Source organism: Chelonia mydas, chromosome 24 (assembly GCF_015237465.2).
Source record: "Chelonia mydas isolate rCheMyd1 chromosome 24, rCheMyd1.pri.v2, whole genome shotgun sequence".
In the NCBI taxonomy this organism is placed as follows: Eukaryota; Metazoa; Chordata; order Testudines; family Cheloniidae; genus Chelonia; species Chelonia mydas.
Window position 1 is genome coordinate 18,935,874 of NC_051264.2, and position 20,129 is coordinate 18,956,002.

General features: G+C 51.2%; 1 protein-coding gene across 4 annotated transcripts in view; it reads right to left on the reverse strand.

Moving 5' to 3' along the window:
- BCAM (basal cell adhesion molecule (Lutheran blood group)) overlaps window positions 1-20,129 on the reverse strand; it is a 37,733-nt gene that overhangs the window by 14,986 nt on the left and 2,618 nt on the right. For all 4 annotated transcript variants that reach the window (XM_037883231.2, XM_043535371.1, XM_043535370.1 and 1 more), the window contains exons 2-6: window positions 7,007-7,134; window positions 6,030-6,246; window positions 5,406-5,476; window positions 5,055-5,151; window positions 4,578-4,760 (exon numbers count right to left, since the gene is read on the reverse strand). In XM_037883231.2, the coding sequence (XP_037739159.1) occupies window positions 4,578-4,760; window positions 5,055-5,151; window positions 5,406-5,476; window positions 6,030-6,246; window positions 7,007-7,134 (696 nt within the window). The remainder of the gene's footprint in view (window positions 1-4,577; window positions 4,761-5,054; window positions 5,152-5,405; window positions 5,477-6,029; window positions 6,247-7,006; window positions 7,135-20,129) is intronic.

The window sequence follows — 20,129 nt, forward strand, 5'->3', positions numbered from 1 at the left end:
GCGGGATCCTTACAGACCAGGGCTCCAATGCCCTGGCAGCCCTGCTCCGGGGCTGGTGGGAGAAATGGGGGGTCTGGCCCACCTGGGCCTCTGCAGGTCACCCTCCATCCCACGGGCTGGTGGAGAGAGTTTATGGGGCCCTGGGGATGATGCTGAGGACTTCTATGAATCAGCATCCGCAGGATGGGGACAAGGACCTGCCCCACCCATGGTACAGGTTCTTCCCTTTCGAGAATCCACTGGGTTCTTCCCTCTCGAGCTGCTGTGTGGGAGGAGAGTGAGGGGACCCCTGGACCTGGAAAGGGACAGTCGGGAGGAGAAGGGTGAAGACCCCCTGGTGGATCTCTCCCCTGAGGTGGGGGCCAATCCTCCCATCAGGTGTCCCCCGTTCAGAGTCACTGGGAAAACAGCCCAGAACCTGGAGAGAGAGGTCAAGGACATGCTGGCTTTAGAGGTGATCCAGCCATTCAACAGCCCACGAGCCTCACCCGTGGGGTTGTTCCCCAAGGAAGATGGGTCAATCTGGTTCTGTGGGGACTATCGGAAGCTTAATGCCATCATGGTGTCCGATGCCTACCCCCAGGGCCGCCCAGAGGGGGGGGGGGGGCGCAAGTGGGGCAATTTGCCCTGGGCCCCGCAGGAGCTCCCAGGAGAGTTTTCAGGGGCCCCCAGGAGAGTTTTCAGCTGCACTTCAGCAGCGGGTTCTTCAATGCCGCCGAACACACCCGCCCCCAAAGACCCACCGCCACTTCTTCCACTCCGGGTCTTTGGCGGCAATTCGGTGGCAGGGGTCCTTCCGCTCCATGTCTTCGGCTAAGTGCCCTGAAGATCCAGAGCGGAAGGACCCCCACCACCGAAGATCCCAGGCACCCTGAGTCCTCTGGGTGGCCCTGCCTACCCCATGCCTAAGCCTGATGAGATTCTAGACAAGCTGGGGGGGCTCATTACCTCTCTACTAGGGATCTCACCAAGGGCGACTGGCAGGTGCCTTTGGACCCAGATGCCAGGTTGAAATCTGCCTTCACCAGCCCTTTGGAGCTCTCTGAGTTCCTGGTCCTGCCTTTCGACCTCGAGGGGGCATCGGCCGCCCCCCAGTGCCGGGTGGATCGGCTACTGAGGGGGATGGAGAACTTGGCCCTGGCGTCCATTGACAACATGTGTGTCTTTAGCCAGACCTGGGAGGAACACGTGTTCCAGGTGAAGAGGGGGCTGGGTCACCCCAAGGAGGCAGGACTGACAGTAACAGCTGTGGAAGGTGTAAGGTGGGGATGGCAGAGGTGTCGTACCTGGGCCACAAGGTGAGAAGTGGCTGCCCAATCCCAGAGCCGGCCAAGGCCAAGGTCAAGATGGGGGCTCTTAACCAAGAGAGGCACGGGCCGCATAAACTTTCCCACATGCAGCCTGCGAGTGCCATCAAGCACACCCGACCTAAGGGAGGGCGTGAAACCGGAAGGCCCTGGTGTAACTCCCACCAAGGAATGGGAGAGATGCTGGGGCACCCATGGGAACGCTGGTCGGTTCGACTTCCCCAGGTCACCGGCTAAAGTGACCTCGCTCAGTTCAGTCTTGAAGTGGGGAGAGATGTCACAAAGTGGGAATGTTCATAATGTTTTCTCTGAATACTGCATGGGTGCCTCAGTTTCCCCTATGCATTTCTTAAGTATCTAGGTGGTGGGATAAGGGGGTGTGATTGTTGCAGAGCCCTAGAGGGCCAGTGTGATGCTGTCTGCACAGAGAATGGCCCACACCCTGTCTCCTAGCCACTGATGGCCTGGGCCCCTCCTCTGCAAGGTGCCAACTGAAGGTGCTGGAGAACAAAGATCAGGTGGCCTCCTGGCCCAGGAAAGAGACAAAGGCCAGGGGAGGGGCTGGAGAGTTTCAGTTTGGAGCTGGCTGGGGAAATGGAGGGGGACCCAGATGGGGCTCTGGCCTCCTTGGCCCCAAGATGGACTTGACTGAAGTGTCCTGTTCTCTGTACCTACAAGCTCTGTGTTAGACCATGTTCCTGTCGTCTAATAAACCTTCTGTTTTACTGGCTGGCTGAGAGTCACATCTGACTGTGAAGTTGGGGCGCAGGACCCTCTGTCTTCCCCAGGACCCCGCCTTGGCGGACTCGCTGTGGGAAGAGCACGGTGTGGAAGGAGATGTTGAATGCTCCGAGGTCAGACCCAGGAAGGGGGAAGCCGTGTGAGCTTCTTGCCCTGCAGACAGGCTGCTCCCAGAGAGGAGGCTCCCCCAGAGTCCTGCCTGGCTTCGTAGGGAGTAGTTCCAGAGCATCGCCTGGGGACTCTGTGAGAGTTCCTGTGGCTTATCTCCCTGGAAACAGCCTGTCTTAGTTTAAAAATCAGCACTGAAAGAGAATCCCCCACGGCCCCTGGTAGGTTGTTCAATCCTGAACTCTGCAAATTTCTGTCTGCATTTGTCCAGCCGCTGGGGCGTGTCAGACCTTCCCCTACCCAACTGAGGAGCCCGCTAGCAAATATTTGTTCCCCAGGTAGAGACTTGGACTGGGATCACGTCACCCCTTCACCTTTTCTCTGTGAGACTAAATAGCCTTGAGTTCTGAGGCAATCACTACAAGGCAGGTTTTCTGACGCTTTCATCATTCTCTAGCTCTTCTCTGACCCCCTCCAATCGACCAACATCCTCCTGGACCCAGGATCCCAGCAGCAGTCATGCCCATGCCAAATCCAGAGAGAAAATAGCCTGTCTGCTCCTACTGGCAGTTCCCCTATTTACACCTCCAGGATCGCAGGAGCTCTTTCGGCCTCAGCTTCGTGCCAGGAGCTCGCATTCAGTTGCTTATCCGCCCCCCGCCAAAAAATCTTTTCCAGAGTTGTTGCTTCCCAGCACCCTCCCATAAGGGTGGCCGAGATTCCCAGATGTGTGATTGACATTTTGCCATAGTTAAATGCACATTGTGTGTTGATGCCCAGCTTACCCAGTGAGCCAGATTTCTCTAACTCAGTGGCCCGTCCTCTTCAATATTTACCACTCCCCCAATTTTTGTGTTATCAGCAAACTTTATCTGGCAGGATTTTGTTTTCTTCCAGGTCACGGATAAAATTGTGAAAAGCACAGGGCCAAGAACAGACCTCTGCAGGCCTCACTGGAAAACCACCAGCTCGAGGACAATTCCCTGTTTAGTTACGTTTTGAGATCAATCAGTTAGTCAGTTTTTAATCCAGCTACTGTGCGCTATGTTCATTTTCTATCTTTCCAGATTTTTAATCAGAACGTCCTGTGGTACCAAGCCAAAACCCTTACAGAAGTCTGTCGGTCATGTCAATACTGTTATCTTGAGCAATCAAACTTGTCATCTCATCAAAAACAGCTACCAGGTTAGCTTGACAGGATCTATATTCCATAGACCCCTGATGATTCATATTAACTACATCACCCTTCTTTAATTCCTTCTTAGTTGAGGCTTCTATCAGCCACTCTGTTACCTTGCCCAGGCCCAGCTCAGGCTGACCTGCCTATAATTACCTGGATCACCCTGTTTTACCCCCTTAAAAACTGGAATCACCTTTTTTTTCTTCCAGTCTTTTGGAACTTCCCCAGGGCTCCAGACTTCCTGAAAATCAACATTAACAGCCAGCTCCTTTAACCTCTGGGATAAGACTTATCTGGTTCTGCTGACTTAAAAGGTCTAACCTTAGTAGCTTTTGTTTAACATCCTTCAGAGATACTAGTGGAATGGAAAGAATGTTACCACCATGTGATAAGATATAATCTGTTTTATCCCCAAATACAGAGCAGAAATATCTACTGAGCACTTCTGCTTTTTCTGCCTTATTAGTGATAATTCTACCATAGCTGTATAATAATAGACCAATACCATTATCAGGATTAGTTTTGTTCCTAATACATTTTTTAAAGCTCATAATTGTCCTTAACTCTGCTGGCCATAGACGGCTCCTAGCATCCTTTTGCTTCCCTTATCAATTTTCTACAATTCCTAACTTCTGATTTATATTCATTCCTATCAACTTCCCCTTTCTTCCATATATATACACACATATATATACATACATACATACACACACACACACACATTTTGTAGTTGCCTTTCACTTCCCTTCTAAACAAGGTTGGTTTTTTAACCAGCACAGCTTTCTTCCTCAGTTGTGGAATTGTGGTTTTTGGGCACCGTGTAAGTGTTAAATTATTCCCCTGTTTCTGTGCAGCAGTTGCAAGATGCTTTTGCACAAGAGCCCCATCATGCACATACGCCAGTAAGAACCAATGGCATGCCTGTGAGGGGAGAGACTGCAGGCCAGGGCTGAATTCACAGCACTATATCAGGCTGAATGTCTCACAGACAGTACTGGCTGAACTGGTGCTACTGCGCACAAGCGTGTGCAAGGTCTGTGTCCCTGCACGTGTCTGTGCAGGCGGGGGGGGGGGGGGTTTCCAGTCTTGGTGTGTGTGTCAGGGTCAGTGCCAATGCAAGCCTAGTGTCCCTGCACGTGCACACAAACACACTTGTGCAAGGCTAGCATCCTCGTGCATATTGCATACCTGTGCCGGCACACTAGTACTGCCAGTGTCCCGGGGGTGCGAGGGTTACTCACAGTGCAGCATGAGGCTGAAGCGCTCTGAGGTGGTGTTGCCCACCTGCCCCCGGGGCAGTGGATACTGGACCAGGCACTGGAACTGGGCATCCTTATCGGCCTTGCTGGGGCGCAGATAGAGGGTGCTGGACACAGACTGCAGCCCTGAGGCCTCCTTCACAGAGCGAGACACCACGTAAAGGTCTGGGGGAAGAGCAGGGGGGTCAGCACCCGGGGGGACGAGGACACAGGGGTCAGCGCAGGGGGAGGGGACGACGGGGACACAGGGGTCAGCGTGGGGGGAGGGGACGACGGGGACACAGGGGTCAGGGCAGGGGGGCAGCGGGGAGTGCAGGGGGCACCACCAGTAGGAGGTCGGGGAACACGCTGTTGGGGAGGTGGGCGAGGGGCAGGCTGGGGGGTCCTGGCAGTCAGGCAGGGGAACTGGAGGGGGCCAGCAGCAGCGCAGGTGTGGGGAGGGGGCGTTGTCTCTGTTACCGTCATTGCGTTCAGTGGGGGCTTCCAGGCGGGCCCCATCCTTGAACCAGCTGATGGTGGGGGCGGGGTTGGCGTTCCGGCTGCTGCAGGTGGCAATCTGGGCACAGGCACACGACATCACTCCCAGCACAGCCCCCCCTTATCCATCCCCCCAACCCCCGACAGAGATGTCCCCTCCCCCCTCACACAGTGCAGGGACCCCTTGGTCAGAGGGAGGTGTCAGGGGCTGGAGACCCCAGGTCCAGAGTGCTGGGTCTGAGTGACCCTAATGAACTATGGGACCCGACCCCCACCCAGGGAAGGGCCCCCACTCCCGCAGCTTAGTGCCTCCCTGCCCCTGGGTCACCTCACCTCTGATGCCGACCGCTCCATCACGGACAGGATCCCGGGGTTAGCAGTGAGCGCCGGGGGCTCGGGCGGTTCTGCAGGGAGGAGAGCGAGCGAGCGAGCGTGAAAACCGAACCGAACTAGGCCGGGCCCGGCTAGGCCCAGAGTGCCGGGGTTGGGGGGGCAGTGACAGAGAACCCCACCGGGGAGGGGTCTGCAGGGCAAGGGTCAGTCAACTCCTGCCTCACAGAGGCACGAGCAGCCGGGGCTGCAGGAGGTCACAAGCGCGAGAGGCCGGCGTGCGAGGGGCCAGTGTGCGAGGCCCATTCCCTGTAGCATCTGTGTCCCTGCACCCGGACATAAGTGAGTGGGATCCCTGGGCCTGCTTCAGCGAGCTCGGCCAGGGGCAGCTCCATCCATGGAGCCAGCCTCAACCCAGCGAGCAGGGGGCTCACGCAAGGGAAGGGCTCAGGGCTGGCTGGGCTGGAGTGGGGGGGCTGAGGGAAAGGGGCGCAGTCCCAAGGAAGGGGTAAGATTAGGGGCATGGGGGCAGCGAAGGAGGTGCAGTGCCAGCTGCCGGAGGGTGTCTACCGCCAGCCTGGGAAGGGAAGCTGGGGGGTGCCAGGGCACATGGGGGGTGTCTCTCACCGTACACCCGGAGCTGGGCCACCCCCTCGGCGCTGCCTGCAGTGCCCGCTGTCACCTGGCAGGAGAAGGCCCGCTCGTCGCTCACGTCGGCCTTCGGCAGGACCAGGCTGAGATCGGGGTCCATGTGGACACGGCCTGAGTACTCGGTGCCCTGGTCCACCCCCCCGCGGCCCCCCTCGCTGTAAGCCACACGGCGCCGCTCCCCATCCCGGTCCGTCTGGGGGGAGGGGAACAGAGTTAGTGACTGCCCCTTGCACAAGCGGGATTCACCCGCCAACACCCTTTTGCACACACAAGTGTTGGATTCACCCCAAACACAGGATACAAGTGTTGCAGATACAAGAGAACTGGATAAATTCCAGGTTAGGTCCATGAATGGCTCTTAGCCAGGCTGGGTAAGGAACGGTGTCCCTAGCCTCTGTTCATCAGAGGGTGGAGACAGACGGCAGGAGAGAGATCACTCGATCATTACCTGTTGGGTTCGCCCCCTCTGGGGCACCTGGCCCTGGCCACTGTCGGCAGACAGGACACTGGGCTGGATGGACCTTTGGTCTGACCCCGTCTGGCCATTCTTATGAGTGTGGGATTCACCCCAACGCCCCCTCCTTGCATACATGTGTGAGAGAGTTACCCTCAATGCTCTCCCTCGCACACACATGTGTGGGGTTCACCCTCAACACCTCCCTCGCACATGCATGTGTGGGGACACCCCCTTCGCAGCCCCCTCTCTCACACACACAAACACAGGATGTCACATCCAGCCCCACCCATGGGATTCTGACACCCCCTTTGAGTACAATTGGATTCACACCCACAGCACCCCCAGGCAGTAACACAACCCCCACCATGTGCAGTGAGACACATGCACCCCTCCCCCCACAGCCCCCGAGGACAGGATTCACACCAGCCCCCCCATGACACCCTCTCCCCGAGTCACACTTCCCCAGCCGCTCGCACACACGTGCCAGGATACTCACGATGAACCATTCCACCAGGCGGGCGTCAGGCGACCCGGTGATACTGTGCGTACAGGGGATGGTGACCGGGGATCCCAGGAGCACCTCGACCTGCGCTGGCACTGAGATCTGCACCACGGCCAGGCAGCCTGGGGGGCAGGATGGGGGGGGAGGAGTGAGACAGGGCCCCATAGTTCCCACAGGGCCAAGAGCACCCCTGGATGCTCCCTATGGCCCACTATTGTCCCTCCGACCCAACACCCCCCCATGGCTCCTTATCCCCCTCCTCCAGCCCCCGAGAACCAACAACCCCCCTATGGCTTGGTGTCTCCACGTCTCCTTCCATCCCTCACAGTCCTGCCCCCAGAGCTCTGCAGATCTCAGGAGCTGGGGGATGGGTGAGGGGTAGGGGGAATGGGGTGAGAGGAAGGGCAGAGGAAATGGGGGGTTGAGGCGGGAGAAGGGAGGTGTGTAGAGAGTGGGGGGTAAAGAGGGGAGAAGCGAGGGGCGAAGGGAGTGGGGGGGAGTTAGGGGGAGAAGGGAGGTGTGTAGGGAGTGGGGAGGTTGAAGGGGGAGAAGGGAGGTGTGTAGGGGCGAGTTGGGGGAGAAGGGAGTGGGGGTAAAGGGGGGAGAAGGGAGGTATGAAAGGAGTGGGGGGTGTGACGCATGGCCAAAAAGGGTTAAACATCCTGCAAAATAAATAACCCACAGAAGACCTGTGGGGAGATACACAAACAATATTTACATATGTCTGAGTGGGGTCGACAATGTCATCAACAGTCCCTGTCTGTGCTGTATTCTGATATTCAGAGGTTAAAAGAAGATCCTAGTATTTAAATGAATTGTAAACATGGGATATCTCGGTATTCATCTCTCTTTGAACTGTGCTGGGAACGGTGGAGGAAAAAGCAAATCATAGAATCATAGAACTGGAAGGGACCAGTCGAGAGGTCTCTAGTCCAATCCCCTGCACTCATGGCAGGCCTAAGTATTATCCAGACCATCCCTGACAGGGGTTTGTCCAACCTGCTCTGAAAAATCCCCAATGATGGAGATTCCACAACCGCCCTGGGCAATTTATTTCCAGTGCTTAACCACCCTGACAGATAGGAAGTTTTTCCTCATATCCAACAAACTGCCCTCGCTGCAATTTAAGCCCATTGCTTCTTGTCCTGTCCTCAGAGGTTAAGGGGAACAATTTTTCTCCCTCCTCCTTGTAACAACCTTTTATGTACTTGAAAACTGTTATCGTGTCCCCTCTAAGTCTTCTCTTTTCCAGACTAAACAAACCCAATTTTTTCAATCTTCCCTCATAGGTCATGTTTTCTAGACCTTTAATCATTTTTGTTCCTCTTTTCTGGATTTTCTCCAATTTGTCCACATCTTTCCTGAAATGTGGTGCCCAGAACTGGATACAATACTCCAGTTGAGGCCTAATCAGTGCAGAGTAGAATGGAAGAATTACTGCTCGTGTCTTGCTTACAATACTCCTGCTAAGACATCCCAGAATGATATTTGCTTTTTTTGCAACAGTGTTACACTGTTGACTCATATTTAGCTTGTGATCCACTATGACCCCCAGCTCCCTTTCTGCAGTACTCCTTCCTAGGCCGTCATTTCCCATTTTGTATGTGTGCAACTGATTGTTCCTTCCTAAGTGGAGTACTTTGCATTTGTTCTTATTGAATTTCATCCTATTTACTTCAGACCATTTCTCCAGTTTGTCCAGATCATTTTGAATTTTAATCCTATCCTCCAAAGCACTTGCAACCCCTCCCAACTTGGTATTGTCCGCAAACTTTATAAGTGTACTCTCTGTGCCATTATCTAAATCATTGATGAAGATATTGAACAGAACCAGCCCCAGAACCAATCTCTGTGGGACCCCACTCATTATGTTCTTCCAGCATGACTGTGAACCACTGATAACTACTCTCTGGGAACGATTTTCCAACCTGTTATGCACCCACCTTATAGTAGTTCCATCTAGGTTGTATTTCCCTAGTTTGTTTATGAGAAGGTCATGCGAGACAGTATCAAAAGTCTTACTAAAGTCAAGATATACCACATCTACCGCTTCCCCCTCCATCGACAAGGCTTGTTACCCTGTCAAAGAAAGCTCTCGGGTTGGTTTGAAATGATTCGTTCTTGATAACTCTATGCTCACTGGTTTCAGAGTAACAGCCGTGTTAGTTTGTATTCGCAAAAAGAAAAGGAGTACTTGTGGCACCTTAGAGACTAACCAATTTATTTGAGCATAAGCTATGCTGACTGTTATTTATCAACTTATTATCTTCTAGATGTTTGCAATTTGATTGCTTATTTGCTCCATTATCTTTCCGGGTACAGAAGTAAAGCTGACTGGTCTGTAATTCCCCGGGTTGTCCTTATGTCCCTTTTTATAGATGGGCACTAGATTTGCCCTTTTTTGGAATGTCTCCCATCTTCCATGACTTCTCAAAGATAATCGCTGATGGCTCAGATATCTCCTCAGTCAGCTCCTTGAATATTCTAGGATGCATTTCATCAGGCCCTGGTGATTTGAAGACATCTAACTTGTTTAAGTAATTTTTGACTTGTTCTTTCTCTATTTTAGACTCTGATCCTACCCCATTTTCACTGGCATTTGCTATGTTAGACGTCCAATCACCACCAACCTTCTTAGTGAAAACCGAAATAAAGTCATTAAGCACCTCTGCCATTTCCACATTTTCTGTTATTGTCTTTCCCCCCTCATTGAGTATCTGGCCTACTCTGTCCTTGGTCTTCCTCTTGCTTCTCATGTATTTGTAGAATGTTTTCTTGTTTCCTTTTATGTCCCTAGCTAGTTTGATCTTATTTTGTGCCTTGGCTTTTCTAATTTTGTCCCTGCATACTTGTGTTATTTGTTTATATTCATCCTTTGTAATTTGACCGAGTTTCCACTTTTTGTAGAACTCTTTTTTTGAGTTTTAGATAATTGAAGATCTCCTGGTTAAGCCAGGATGGTCTCTTGCCAGACTTCCCGTTTTTCCTATGCAGTGGGACAGTTTGCTCTTGTGCCCTTTATAATGTCTCTTTGAAAAACTGCCAGCTGTCTTCAGCGGTTTTTCCCCTTAGGCTTGCTTCCCATGGGATCTGACCTACCAACACCCTGAGTTTGCTAAAGTCTGCCTTCTTGAAATCCATTGTCTTTATTGTGCTGTTCTCCCTCCTACCATTCCTTAGACTCATGAACTCTGCCATTTCATGATCACTTTCACCCCAGTTGCCTTCTACTTTCAAACTCTCAACCAGTTCCTCCCTGTTTGTCAAAATCAAATCTAGAACAGCCTCCCCCCCAGTAGCTTTCTCCACCTTCTGAAATGTAGCCTTCTGTGAATTCGTATAGCCAAGTACCGGTGATGGACCTCCTTCAAAGTCATCCTGATTACCTTTTGTTCTGCAAGGAAATCCCAACTTGTCAAAGAGGACATGAAATTGTATAAGAGAGCCTTGGGTCCTGATTCTGTCATCTCAGATCTGCTTAAGCTTCATCAGGGGAAGTTTGAGTCGCAAGACTGAGGTCCCAGGTATGCTGGTATGCCCTGAATATGAGCTTTGGACATTGGACTATGAACTGAATTCTAAAGGAACTCTTTGCAACTACAAAGTTCACCATCTCTGCTATGAATCTGAACCTCAAGAATTGAGCTCATGTCTGTATGTATAATGATCTTTTAACCATACTCTCTCTCTTTTGTTTTTTAATAAATTTTAGTTTGGTTAATAAGAATTGGCTGTAGGGTGTATTTGGGTAAGATCTGAAACGTTCATTAACCTCGGAGGTGATGTGCCCGATCCTTTGGGATTGGCAGAACCTTTTCCTTTATATGATGAAATAAGATTTACGGAAATTTTCATCATATTTGATGTGGGTACCTGGATGGAGGCCTGAGGCTGGATCACTTTAAGGGAACTGCGGTGTTAGGACTTCTGAGTAACCAGTAAGGTAATAAAGGTGGTGTTTTATGCTGGCTTGGTGACTAAGTATTGGAATATCCACCAGCTTTTGGGGGTTTGGCTGCCCCATTCTTTGCAGTTCACGCTAATTGAGTGAACATAGCTGGCTCCCCACTAGGACCCTGGTCACAGAGGTGTAGTCATGCTTGCATACACATTACCAGAGGTTAACTGGGTTTTTCGATCAGAACCACACACTTGTCAACACTTAATTTTAATACTGGAGAGTTTAAGCGTTAAAAATCAGTTACAGTGAGTGACCCCTGATCAAGATCCTGACAGAAAAAGCCTGGAAGAATTGTGCTCACAGAGAGGGTTGTCTTTGAAGCAAAAAGCCCCAGAGCAGGAACTGAAAAATCTATTAATTGCCAGTGATAAGGAAGCAGACCCCACGAAAATGCTTGCAGTGAGAAACCAGCACCTAGAACTTGAACAAAAGCAAAAAATAGCTGTTATGGAAGGAGAAGCTGCTGAAAGAGAATGCCTGTGTTTTGAACATGAACAAAGAATAGCATATATTCGATTGCAGGAACTAGAAGCTAAGGCAAAAGTGGACAGACTTACACTCCAACTCAAGAGAATAAAGGAACAGGAACTGTATCATCCTGAAAAACCAGCTCCTCTCAACAGCAAAGATGGGGATAGACTCTATCCATTTTGTAACAATGTTGGTATGTTGTTTGACTCTAAGCAGTTGTTTTTGTGTAACCAAATTTACCCCAACACTGCCACCTTTTATGTAAATGCTTTTACTGTGAGCTCGGATAAAGGTAACCCAATAACTTGTGCAGAGAATGTAAAAGTCAATAGTAAAAGCTGTTTAGGGCAAATTACAGCTTCTAACATAACTCTTGTTAAAGCAGATCTTGTCAAAGAGGAAGATTACTTACCAAATAAGAGTGTGAATGTTGTAATCCTCTATGAATTTACTGAAAGTGTGCCTTTAGCCAGAACCCATCTTGAATGGAAAGGTGTTAAACATGAAGTTATAGCGGGTGTAAGGAAGCTATTGCCTAAGGATCTTTTGATTGGGGATAATATTAAAACTTTGTTCAGTCAAGTTGATAAACCTGTCACAGGAAAGAAATAATTCTGAATCTGTGTCTACTAGGGGCAAGGATTTGCCTATGGAGATTTCTCCAAACGTTTGTATGAGGAAGATAGTTGTTTATCTGTGAAGAGAAGCAGTGCATATGTGGAAGAAATTTCAGAATGTCTGTCTGGTATCTCAGAAGTGAATCTGGCATTAGATAGGGCTCAGGGAAATGTTTCTCTAGAGCAAATTAATGTTGGTGATCAGGTTAAAGCCCTAACTGAGGAAGGAAGGGGGACAATCTTGGTGAGCGATACACTGTTGGCTGGTAAAGCTTGGGAAAGTTAAGCCTGATCCAGGTAAAAGGGATGTGCTTAAAGTAGCTCAGTGTAATAAGACACTATTTGTGGGGAACAGCAGTTTATCCGTTAAGGGAGGGGAAGGCAAAGAGAGTTTAGATGAGCCTAGGCAGCCTTCAAGGTTAGTGGAACATGAGTATCCCTATCCCTTACCTGTTACCACTGCGGAGAATTGTGTCAGTGAAGGAAATGTTCCTGTGTCTGTTAGGGGTATTGACTTGCCTATGAAGGGAGCTACCCCGGTCTCCAAGCAGTTGTCTGTGAACAGCCCTGTGTGCTGGGACAATGGGAATGAGATCCCAAGCTGTTTGTCTGTTAAAGGGGAATGTTTCTCCAGCTCTTTTCTGTTTGTAGACCATACAGAAGAAGCCTGTCAGCCTATGATGGTTGAAAATGTATCAGTTAACCCAGAGCTACTTCTGGATATAACTAAAGCCCAGGAAGGAAGTGGTCCTGAATTTGTGTCTGCTAGGGATGTCGACATTGCAACTAGGTTGCATCCAGTTGATGTCATAAAAAGCTCTGAGAGACCAAGCGATTCTGGTGCTTCTATTTTGCCTGTTGCTAGTGTGTTGCTGGGTAAAGATATGACAACCTTGTCTGATCAGGGTGAGGATATAGCATGGGCACAAGGAAAGCATGACGGTGATTGGACTAGGTTACCCACTGACAGTGTGGAAACTTGTAACAAGGAAGAGGATGCTTTTAATCTTGTTACTATGAAGTCTAGCAATTTACCCAAAAGGGGGTTTTGTGAAAATCCTCCTGAGGGGCCAGAGGTGATTCTGAATGTCTGTGAAACTCAGAAGGAGTTTGGTGATCTGTCTGTTGTGCCAAAGTCGGGTCTGGACATAAATAAAGCTCAGAAAGGACCTGTTGCAGTGCAGGATATTGCAGAAGGAAGATTTCTGGGTGAAGTCTTTGACGTCTGTGAAAAGGAATTGTTTCCACTGACTCTTCATGGGCCATGGTGGATAGTAAACAGTCTCTCTTCTGAGGAAAGTGTGTTGGTGCCTAGTGGACAAAGTCTTTCAAATGAAAATGAATCCACTGAATTTGTTTTGAAAAAAATCCATTGTGGACAGCTTTGAGGAGATTTCAGATGGAATAAAAATTGTTAGAGAGTTTAAACAGCCCTATAAGCTTAACCAGCTTGTCAGGGAGACAATGGTGTTGGGACATGACTGTCTCCACGTTGATTCTTTTGAGTAAACAGTCTGTATCTCAGGTTCAGAGGGATGACTGGACAGCTGAATCTGTAGAGCAGGACGACAGTGGTGCAGTTAATCTCCAAAGAACACAGGGGAGGGCAGGTAAACTCTCATCTCTACATATTTTGGATATGTCTTGTAGTCTCTTAGTGGACTTGACATCTGATTCCATGTGGAAGCAGAGGTCGGTAAGGGAAGGACAAAATGAACCTTGAGTCTAACGTGCTAGAGAAAATGGATGGTCTCTCTTTAAGAGTCCAGCTTTGGAATTGGTAACGGTTGAGGATCTGAAAACTGGTAAACAGTCTAGTCTGCATTGATGCAAAATTACCTGACTGAGTGGGGGGAGAAAAACTTGCCTGTAAGAAAAAGGACGCACCCAGCTGGCCAATGGATTCTGTGAAGCAAAAGAGTTCCGATTTTGACCCTCCGGAACAGGGAGAAAGGGAAAAAGTTTATCATGCTAATGAAAGCCACAGGTTAACCCTAAAATGCCAAAACCCCAATGGTATTGAGCCAAAGGCGTGGCCTAACAAAAACGATTGTGAATGTACACCTGTAATACATTTGATGTTAATGCTAATGTTAACTTTTGTGACTGTGGTGCTGATACCAAGAACTATAAAAATGTACAATGTCCCCGGTCTCTTGAAAAACCCCTTAAACATGTTAAGAGTGGTGCATAATAGAAACCCCTGTGATTATGCTGTTTGGTTCAACAAGAACACACTTTGTATTAAAAAGCCTAATAATGGTAAGGTTTCACAGCTAATGCATAGACACATTTATAAAACTTTCCACAGCAGAAAAACCACTACAAGCTTGAACTGCTGTGCACAAAGGGAAACTGAGGTACAACACCTCACAGCCGTCATGGCTGAATGTCAGAGTCAGTGCTCTTTGAACAGCATCAATGGCTATGTTAAATTAACACATCAACCAAATCCTGGAATCACTCAAATGTTTCACAAAGTATGGACTAAGTTTTTGGCTAGGGCCAAAGCATGCATCAGTAATTTGGCCTTACAAATAATTCAACGTAAACACAGCTTATATCAATGTTGGAAGATCCTTAAGGTGTATCTAGGAGCTGTAATTTTGCCCTTCCACACCAGTCTCACATTCGGGGTGTGATGCGTGGCTAGAAAGGGTTAAATATCCTGCAAAATAAATAACCCACAGAAGACATGTGGGGAGATTGTAGATAAATCTCTGCATTAAGCATCTTCGCATAACTGTGTATCATTTTCATAGGACTTTGTATTATGCCTCTTCATATAAACTTGTATTAAGTCTTTCCATATATAACCTCTATTTTCATGCAACTTTGTATCAAATCCTTATACAGAAACTTTGTATTGAGCCTTGGTATAATGTGATAGCCCCTAAGGATAGTTAAGGTGGAAGAAAAATGTCTTTTCGCTAGGAGTAGAACAAGATTTCCCCCCTTTTAATCAATTGCCCTGTTGAATGAATGAGGTGTAAATGAGTGAGGCGTGGAAGGCAGCATCTCCCGAAGGTTGCAACAGTTGGAGAGGGGATGGAAGCCAGACTTAAGAACAATAAAACTTGTCAAGTGGGCTCATTAAAAAAGATCAGACATATTGAGGGCCTTGGGGGTTAGAAGCTAGCACCTTCTTTTGAAAACACCCTCTTTGAAAATAAATGTGGCAGCATGAAGACAACACCCAGAGGGAAGAGCCACAGATGACCAACTGATACAAAAGACACAGATTTTACATTTGCATGAGAGGGAAGCTGCTATAAATGTGAGGTGTCTTGCAGAGGGCCCTGGGTCTTGTCTTGTCAACATCGGAGCATCGATCCGGATCGACAGAAGCCCAGCTCCACCCCTCCCACATCTAACTCACCTGGCCAGTGAAGTTAAAGGGAGCAACTATTTGGTAACAACAACAAGACGGAGTGTGGTTGGGTGTGTATGTGAGTGCAGGAGTGTAATATCTATCATATGCATATGAGACAGTGTTGATGATACATGGATTACCAATAAATGTGGCGCTTTGCCTTATCCCCCCTGAAAAGATCCCGTGCAAAACTTTAAGTACAAGATAATGTTTTGTGTTTTTGTATATTTACATATGTCTGAGTGGTGTCAACAATGTACTCATCAGTCCCTGTCTGTGCTGTATTCTGATAGATCAGAGGTCAAAAGAAGATCCTAACATTTAAATGAATTGGAAACATGGGATGTCTCGGTATTCATCTCTCTTTGAACTGTGCTGGGAATGGTGGAGGAAAAAGCAAATGGCCCTACGTTAATTCGTATAGCTAAGTACCGGTGATGGACCTCCTTCAAAGTCATCCTGATTACCTTTTGTTCTACAAGGAAATCCCACCTTGTCAAAGAGGACATGAAATTGTAGAAAAGATCCTTGGGTCCTGATTTGTCATCTCAGGTCTGCTTAAGCTTCATCAGGGAAGTTTGAGTCGCAAGCCTGAGGTCCCAGTAGTTTGGTTAATGAGAATTGGCTGTAGGGTGTATTTGGCTAAGATCTGAAACGTTCATTAACCTGGGAGGTGATGTGCCCAATCCTTTGGGATTGGTAGAACCTTTTCCTTTATATGATGAAATAAGATTTACGGAAATTTTCATCATATTTGATGTGGGTACCTGGATGGAGGCCTGAGGCTGGATCACTTTAAGGGAACTGTGATGTTAGGACTTCTGAGTAACCAGTAAGGTAATAAAGGTGGTGTTTTATGCCGGCTTGGTGACTAAGTATTGGAATATCCACCAGCTTTTTGGTGTTTGGCTGCCCCATTCTTTACAGTTCACCCTAATTGAGTGACCACAGCTGGCTCCCCACTAGGACCCCGATCACAGGGTGGGTAAAGGGGGGAGAAGGGAGGTATGTAGGGAGTGGGGGGGAAGTGGGGAAAAGGGAGGCATGTAGGGAGTGGGGGGGTAAAGGGGGGAGAAGAGGGGGTGCAAAGGGAGTGGGGGGAATTGGGGGAGAAGGGAGGTGTGTATGGAGTGGGGGAGTAAAAGGGGAAGAAGGGCTGGTGCAAAGGCTGGGGGGTAGGGGGAGAAGCGAGGCATGTAGAGAGTGGGGGTGGTAAAGGGGGGAGAAGAGAGGCGTGTAGGGAGTGGGGGGGTAAAGGGGGGAGAAGCAAGGGGGTGAAGGAAGGCATGTAGGGAGTGGGGGTAAAGAAGGGAGAAGTGTGGGTGCAAAAGGAGTAGGGAGGGTTAGGAGGAGAAGCAAGGGGGTGAAGGGGGCAGTAGGAGGAGCTGGAGGAGGTGGGGAAGCAGCGTCAGCCAGCAGCAGCTGTTTGAGATTCCAGGCGGGTCCTGCTAAGCTGGGTCTTTGTTCCAGGATAAAACCCCTTGGCGGGGGCAGGGGGGACCCGGCACAGACAAGTGCCAGAAACACTCAGCGCCAGGGACACACTGGGAGAAACAGACCCGGAGGGGCGGGGAGAGACAGAAAGACAGACCCTAGGGGTGGGACAGACAGAAGGAAGTGACCCAGGTGGGACAGAGGCATCACCACGATGCAGGAGAGATTATGGGCTAGAGAGGCAGGAAGCCGCCCCCTCCCCCCGGCACTGAGATGGTGGGGGGCATGGGCAGGCACTTGGCACAGACGGAGGGGGGACCCTTGACTTGTTTTCCTGCCTGGAAGTGGCTGGGTGATGAGAGGCTTGCCTGGGGTAAGAGGCCACATGACAAGGGCCTCACATTAGTTGAGCGTGTAACACACACACAGAGGAACACTAACACACTCGGTTTGCAGACAGACACACATGCTGGCCTGCACACCCGGTGCCCTCCTAACCCCGTCACACACACAATTCAGCCCCACTTTGCTGGCAGGACACACTAGCCAAGCGCCAGAGGACCAGCCCCCTGCATACCAGCCATTGCACACTCAAGCACTCACACGCCCACTCAAAGATTTGCACACACACACACACACTTCCATGCACACCCCTCCAGCTGTAGACTCCCAGGTGTGTTTGCATGCTCAGGCTTGCACAGGGAAACGCACCTGCATGCATGCATTAAAACAACCCCTGCTCGGATACAATTGCATGCACTCTCCCCAACTCCTTCTAAGAGCCCCACTCTGCACCCCCATCTCCAGAGACTGCCCAGCTGGGACCCAGGCTCCCGGATCGGTCCTCGGACCCTGCCCCCAATGTGCAGCTAGAACAGTGGTAAGAGCGAATCCCAGGGCATGGATCTATGGGGGGCACAGACCCCACGGCACTCAGGGGCAGGGGGACAAGTCCTGGTTCTAGTGGCTAGGGGTATGAACCCATAGTACTTGGAGGAAGGGCTGGTGGGGCTGGGATGTAATTTTTGCTGTGCTTACAATAAATCTGCAGGGAAGCTGAGCTGAGCAGGGCAGGGCTGGGACTTCAGTGGTGTTGGTGAGAAATGGGGGTGGGTGTTTTCCAGACACTTTAGTCCTCTCCCTTTTGTTCCCCTCCCCTGTCTGTCTCCCCTTTATTCCTCTCCCCTTTGTTCCCCCCCCCTCCCGCCAGCTGAGACCCTACCTCCATCCATCTGGGCTCAGGCCGGGCGACTGCTGGCGATGGGGGGCCAGTGACAGATTAGCCTCATTAGCAGAGCCCCCACTGGGGGACAGGGCGGTGACAGCTGGTGCCACGGAGGCCATGAAGCAAAGGCCTTGGTCAAAGCCAGACCCGAGCCATGGGGTCAGAGGAGGGCTATGAGGTGGTGGCAGGGACACACACACACACCCCGCCCCTGCCCCACACAGTGAGGGGAGTCTGAATAAATCCCAAACTCTGCCTTCTCTGTAACAAAGGGGATCAGGGATGGGAACCCAGGAGTCCTGGTTCCCAGCCCCTCCCCTCCCACTCTAACCCACTAGACATCCCCCCCCACAGACCAGAAAGAACCCAAGAGTCCTGATCCACCTCCCCAGCTCTCACCCACTAGGCCTCTGCCCTTATAGACACTTTCCCCAGCTGGTTTCAGAGCCCACCCCTGGGTGGGGGGGCGGTTCTTCCCTTTAATTCCCAGAGAAAGTGCTCCCCGTGTTCCATCTGGGCTCCAGACACTGGTGGATTAGGCCCCCTCCAAGGGGGACCACCCTGGGGCCCTGGTTGGGCCAAGGTGTTGGAGGGTCTATGGGCCCAGAGGAAGGGACTCCAGACAGCCCTGCCCGTGGGGGCTCCCGTGTCTCCAGAGCACTGGGGAGGAAGGGGTTACAGGCCGGGCAGGAAGGAGCTGGGAGCAGATTAAACAGTAACAGGTGCTGCTGACCCAGGGAGCAGCTGTCACTGCCTGAACCCGAGCTGGGCAGCAGGAGGTGAGGGTGGGGTGGGGAGCAGGAGCTGGGACCCTCCTGCTCTCTGCCCAGCGTGGGGCACATTCCCTCCCCCACACACAGACAGGGGGCTGGGATGGGCGTCTGCTTCCCCACATGCGCAAGGGGCTCAGCCAGCCTATCTGTGCACATGCAAAGGGGCACACTGGTGCATGTGCGTGCAAAGGGCCCAGCCAGCCTATGTGTGTGCAAAGGGGCATGTGGCACACTGGTGCATGTGTGTGCAAAGGGCCCAGCCAGCCTATGTGTGTGCAAAGGGGCATGTGGCACATTGGGGCATGTGTGTGCAAAGGGCCCAGCCAGCCCTATCCAGACATGCGCCAAGGGGCATAGGACACGCTCAGTGGTGCATGCATGTGCACAGGACCCAGGGTGCACTCGACCCATCCATGTGCGAGGGGAAGGCTCGGGACACGCTCCTGTGCGTACATGCAGCCAAGGGCACAGCCTGCCCATCCATGCAGCCTGCCCAGTGGCGCTGGCATCCTGGGAAGGATTCTCCGCTCCTTACTCTCCATGTTTGTTCCTTGCACCCGCTCCACCCCCAGCCGAGGGTCTCCCCACTACCCTGACTCCCCCCCCCACCCCAGCCTGTGCCGTGAGAAAGTCCAGGTCGAAGGCCTGGCTATGAATAGCATCGCCCAGCCCCGAAGTCCCAGAGCAGCTAGAAATAACCCTGGCAAAGGACTTTCCTACTGTCTGTCAGGCGGCGGGGTGCAGAGCGGCACTGTTAGTCTGCTGCTCCCAGGACTACGGACTGCATGGCATGGCACACAGCCCTGCAGTCCCGCCGAGCTATCCTGGTTAATTAACAGGGGGAGCCCCAGGCAGGCGCCTCTGCCAGACAGAGCTACAGACATCCAGACCCAGGGGGACAGAGGGAGGGGCTGGGGGCCAGGACTCCTGGGTTCTCTCCCCAGCTCAGGGAGGGGATTCAGGTCTGGGGGTTAGTGAGGGGGGCAGGGCTGGGGGCCAGGAAGCCTGGGTTCTCTCCCCCACTGTTCTGAGGAGGGGCTGTGCCCTGCACTGCAAGACAACAAGGGAAAGATGAGAGCTGGAGAGAGGGAGCCAGGCGGGTAGGGGGGCAGGTGCTGAGCAGCGAAGGGTATCCCTTGTACAACGGGACCATGCTGGCAGGCACCTGAAACCCTGTCATCTACCCTCCCCCTCAGGGCACAGAGCAGGGGCAGGGGCGTGGAGGAGACCAGCCGGCTCCACTCAGACACACCTGGGCGATGT